Here is a 4,219-nt window from a genome sequence, read left to right as displayed (position 1 = left end):
TCTGGGCCAGCCTTAGGTCATCCCTGCTGTGCTCTGAGGAGGATTAACTATCTCTATTAGCTAAGTCCTGGCAGGCTAGATGACTGCTTCTCCCAGGGAGTAACCCTTGTGTTCCTGGCCAGGAGGGAAGAAGGAATGAGAGTCTTTGTGAATCAGAAGGGAACATGGAGATGAGCTAGTTTAACTGCCTTGATAGCAGAGCAAAGTGAATCCAGACAAGTGGAAAGTTGTTCAAAGTCACGTGGACCCATGCAAGCAAAACATTACCTCCCTCCTACGTTTTATTATGAAACATTTCATGCCAAACTGGTGTGGTTTGATGGTTGAGGGTTGATCTGTGAACCAGGAGGTCACGGTTTGATTCCTGGTCAGGGCACATGCACGCCCAGTAGGAGGCATGCAGGAGGCAGCCAATCAATGATTCTTTTTTTTTTTAATCTCATCATTTATACTCATCATCAATATGTTAAGCATGTACATCTACTCAGGCATCTTCAAACTACGGCCCGCGGGCCACATGCGGCCCGCAGAGGAGTCTGATCCGGCACGCCAGGTTTTTTGGGCAGTGAGCGCAGCCGAGGTGTTACAGTAGGAATTAGTAGTTCATATAGTCCGGCCCTCCAGCTCTCGAGGGACCGTGATCTGGCCCCCACTTTAAAAAGTTTGAGGACCCCTGATTAACCCACAGAGTCCAGGGACTTCAGAACACACAAGACATTCTCCAAACATTTATTCCACTGACATCAGAATCTCAGCACTCCTTCCTGTCTCAGCACAACGTGGGGTAAGCCTGGATGTGGCCACCGGGGCACTGAGGGAGAGGGTTCCAAGACCAGGTTGACCCAGGAGACTTACGTACCAGAGGCTGGCCACTCACGGTGGATCCACATGGGGTGCAGGGACCTTCTCCCCACCCCACCACTGAATCCTGTGGAAATCACAGCACAGCAGGGACAGGTGGCACCTCACTCACTCTCTGGACAATCACCACGGCAAGGCCTGAAACCACTGGGTCTGATGGTGTCCAGCACTGATGGTGTCTCTTCCTCGGTGAACCTCTGAGACGTCCATGCACGTCCATGGGGCACTTCTCTGCTGGGCAGGCCAGCTGGCCCCGAGCTAGATGGTCTCAGCCTCCCTCTCAGCAGGTGTAGGCGGGCCGGGGCCAGGGACCGGAGCACGGCGGGGACACTTTCGGGAACTCCAGTTTCACTTCTACTCTCTGCTGTGTGGCTCCACAGGGCCGGGGGGTCCCAACGGGAATGTGAGGGGAGGACACCGAGGAGAGGGAGGTGGGAGGAGAGGCCTGAAGGGAGACTCAGAGACAGGAGGGAGCAGCCTGTGGTCACAAGGTCACCAGGACGCCCAGGGGCAGCACCAGGCACAGGGGCAGGGCGGACAGGCCTGCGGAGTCGTGCGAGGAAGCCAGGTTCATCTGGTCAATGACCCAGTCCCTGTAGAGACTGACTTCGGTGTAAACCCCAGGGTATCCTTTGCGACCACAGCCGATGCCCCAGCTCACAATCCCCACCTGAACCCAGGTGTTATTAAACTCACAGACCAGGGGGCCCCCAGAATCTCCCTGGCAGGAGTCCTTCCCGAGTTCGCTTAAAGCACAGACACTCCCTTTGTTGACCAGGTCAAACCGGGTGCCCAACTTCTTCTTCAAGATCTCGTTACACTTCTCATGGCGGATGATCTTTAGCTCAGCCTCCTGGAGCAACTCAGGGACTGCCTCCTTTGAATCTTTTTCCTTCAGTTTACCCCATCCCGTCAGCCAGCAGTCCGTGTCCGTTGGCACCATGAACCTCTTTTCGGGGAAGCACACGGGCTGGATGTGGGCGGAATAATTCACGGGGAACTGGAGCAAAATCAGGGCGATGTCGTTCTCGACGGTTGTTAACATCCTGAAATCTTGGTGGATGACGATGTCACGAACCGGGACTTGGATGGCGTTCTTGGAGGCCGGGTTCACGTGTATGCCCCCCACCTTCAAGATGTAATCCATGTAGCCGTGGATGCAGTGGGCGGCGGTCATGACCCAGCGGTTGGCGATGAGGGAGCCCCCACACATGTGGTGGTCCTTGACCCGCAGGCTCACCTGCCAGGGCCACCGCCCCTCCGCGGCCGGCTGGCCGCCCACCACCCTCGTGGTCTGGTGGCCGCAGCTTGAAGGCAGGTGCTGCGTCGGAGCAGACGGTGCGGGCTGTGTGGGCGCTGCGGGCCGTGTCGTTAGAGCGGGCGGTGTGGGCGCTGCGGGCCGTGTCGTTGGAGCGGGCGGTGCGGGCGCTGCGGGCCGTGTCGTTGGAGCGGGCGGTGCGGGCCCGGGCGGTGTGGGCGCTGCGGGCCGTGTCGTTGGAGCGGGCGGTGCGGGCCCGGGCGGTGTGGGCGCTGCGGGCCGTGTCGTTGGAGCGGGCGGTGCGGGCGCTGCGGGCCCTGTCGTTGGAGCGGGCGGTGCGGGCGGTGTGGGCGCTGTGGGCCCTGCGGTTGGAGCGGGCGATGCGGGCGCTGTGGGCGCTGTGGGCCCCGCGGTTGGAGCGGGCGATGCTGGCGGTGTGGACGCTGCCGGCCCTGTGGTTGGAACGGGCGGGGTCTGGAGGGCCATCGCCGCTGGGTGGGTTAACGCCCGCGGGCTCGCCGCAGGGTCCCGGCGGCCTCCCCCAGTGGGGCGGGATGAGGGTGCCCACAGCGCCGCGCCTCCCCAGCGGCCCTCCCCGCCCGCCTGGGCCTCGGGGAGCCGGGGCTGCGGCAGCAGGAGCAGAACCAGGAGGCCCAGGGCGCGGGTGCCAAGGCCCGGTAACTGCATGGGCCCCGCCGGTGGCCCTCCGCTGGCGCCCCCTCCAGCGGCTGCGGCCCTTGCCTGCCCGGGGGGGGGGGGGGGGGGGGGTGGCGGAACCCTCAATGATTCTTATCATTGATGTGTCTATCTGTTCCTCTCCCTTCTTTTCTAAGATCAATAAAAATATATTTTAAAAAATTCAGAAACACAGCAACATTGATTTTTACAGGGAACACCTGTATACCCATTACCTAGATTCTGCCATTACCTTTTTATAAAGCTTGTTTATTATGTATCTATTCATTCTACCTTATTTTTTTAAAAACACATTTCAAAGTGAACTGCAGAAATCTTTACTCTTTTCCTTAAAGCAACATTATGTCTTATCATTATTTGTCTGTATTATTTGATACCCCAATTTTATACACCCTCTGGAACCAGAAGAAAGTTATAAAAAAAAAATAAAATCACTGGATGCAATAAATGTAAATTAGCACCAGCTAGCTGAAAGGGAACCTGCTTTCTAAGTCGAAGGTCCTTGAGGATTCTCACTAAGAAATTCCAGAGAAGGCAGAAATACCAGTCAATACAGGGCACTGCTTCTGTTGTTTCCTGCACTGGAACCCGCTCTTTCCAGTTCCTGTTGAAATCTTCCCCATTCCTCTAAAAATGACCTCGGATGTCTGCAAGTAACACAGACTACTGTTATATATGCATTCCTGTTTTAGGAAAAAAAGTTGTTAAAAAATACTGAGCCCTGGCCAGTTGCTCAGTGGTTGGAGCCCAGACCTGGACTGAAGGATGGTGGGTTTGATTCCAGGTCAAAGGGCATGTACCTCAGTCGCAGGTTCAATCCTGGCCCCCGATGTATCTCCCTCACATCAATTCTTCTCCTCCTCCTCCTCCTCCTCCTCCTCCTCCTCCTCCTCCTTCTTCTTCCTCTCTTTCTCTCTCTCTCTCTCTAAAAATCATTGGAAAAAGTATCCTCAGGTGAGGAATTAAAAAAATAAAATTCTGAAATGCCATCTCCTTCCCAATGCCTTTCAGAAACCCTGCGTTTCATCTTTCTCATCTGAAATCCACTTTTCCTACCTCATCCTACCTTGACACAGTTGAGTGTGTTTGTTTATCTGTCAGTGCTATTTAAAAAAAATATTTTATTGATTTTTTATAGAGAGGAAGAGAGAGGGATAGAGAGTTAGAAACATCGATGAGAGAGAATCATCGATTAGCTGCCTCTTGTACACCCCCTACTGGGGATGTGCCCGCAACCAAGGTACATGCCCTTGATGGGAATCAAATCCGGGACCTTTCAGTTCTCAGGCCAACGCTCTATCCACTGAGCCAAACCGGTTTTGGCTGTCAGTGCTATTGCCACTGCTACTGCTACCAGTCCTCCTAAGGTGAATTACTCTTTGGAAGGGGCTATAGCTTAAGATT

The 4,219-nt window shown here is 55.1% G+C and overlaps 1 protein-coding gene across 1 annotated transcript; it reads right to left on the bottom strand.

The window, feature by feature from the left end:
- Nucleotides 1–1,078: 1,078 nt before the first annotated feature.
- On the bottom strand, nucleotides 1,079–3,438 carry LOC118709738 (serine protease 44). The gene is made up of 3 exons (XM_036422000.1): nucleotides 3,360–3,438; nucleotides 2,226–2,860; nucleotides 1,079–2,182 (listed from the first exon to the last, which is right to left on the bottom strand). Exons 1-3 carry the CDS (start codon nucleotides 3,436–3,438, stop codon nucleotides 1,346–1,348), a joined length of 1,551 nt encoding a protein of 516 aa, XP_036277893.1. The 3' UTR covers nucleotides 1,079–1,345.
- Between the last annotated feature and the right edge of the window lie 781 nt (nucleotides 3,439–4,219).

Source organism: Pipistrellus kuhlii, unplaced genomic scaffold (assembly GCF_014108245.1).
Source record: "Pipistrellus kuhlii isolate mPipKuh1 unplaced genomic scaffold, mPipKuh1.p scaffold_m20_p_7, whole genome shotgun sequence".
In the NCBI taxonomy this organism is placed as follows: domain Eukaryota; kingdom Metazoa; phylum Chordata; class Mammalia; order Chiroptera; family Vespertilionidae; genus Pipistrellus; species Pipistrellus kuhlii.
This window is presented reverse-complemented; position numbering and strand designations above follow the sequence as displayed.

Excerpts from the sequence above, each read along its gene's own strand:
- LOC118709738 (XM_036422000.1), bottom strand. The coding sequence starts at position 3,438 with ATGGGGAAGATTTCAACAGGAACTGGAAAGAGCGGGTTCCAGTGCAGG. Across the intron at positions 2,861-3,359 it reads GCAGTGCCCTGTATTGACTG|GCAAGGGCCGCAGCCGCTGG; the intron begins GTATTTCTGCCT and ends CCCCCCGGGCAG. Across the intron at positions 2,183-2,225 it reads CCGCCCGCTCTAACGACACG|CACCTGCCTTCAAGCTGCGG; the intron begins GCCCGCAGCGCC and ends GCTCCGACGCAG.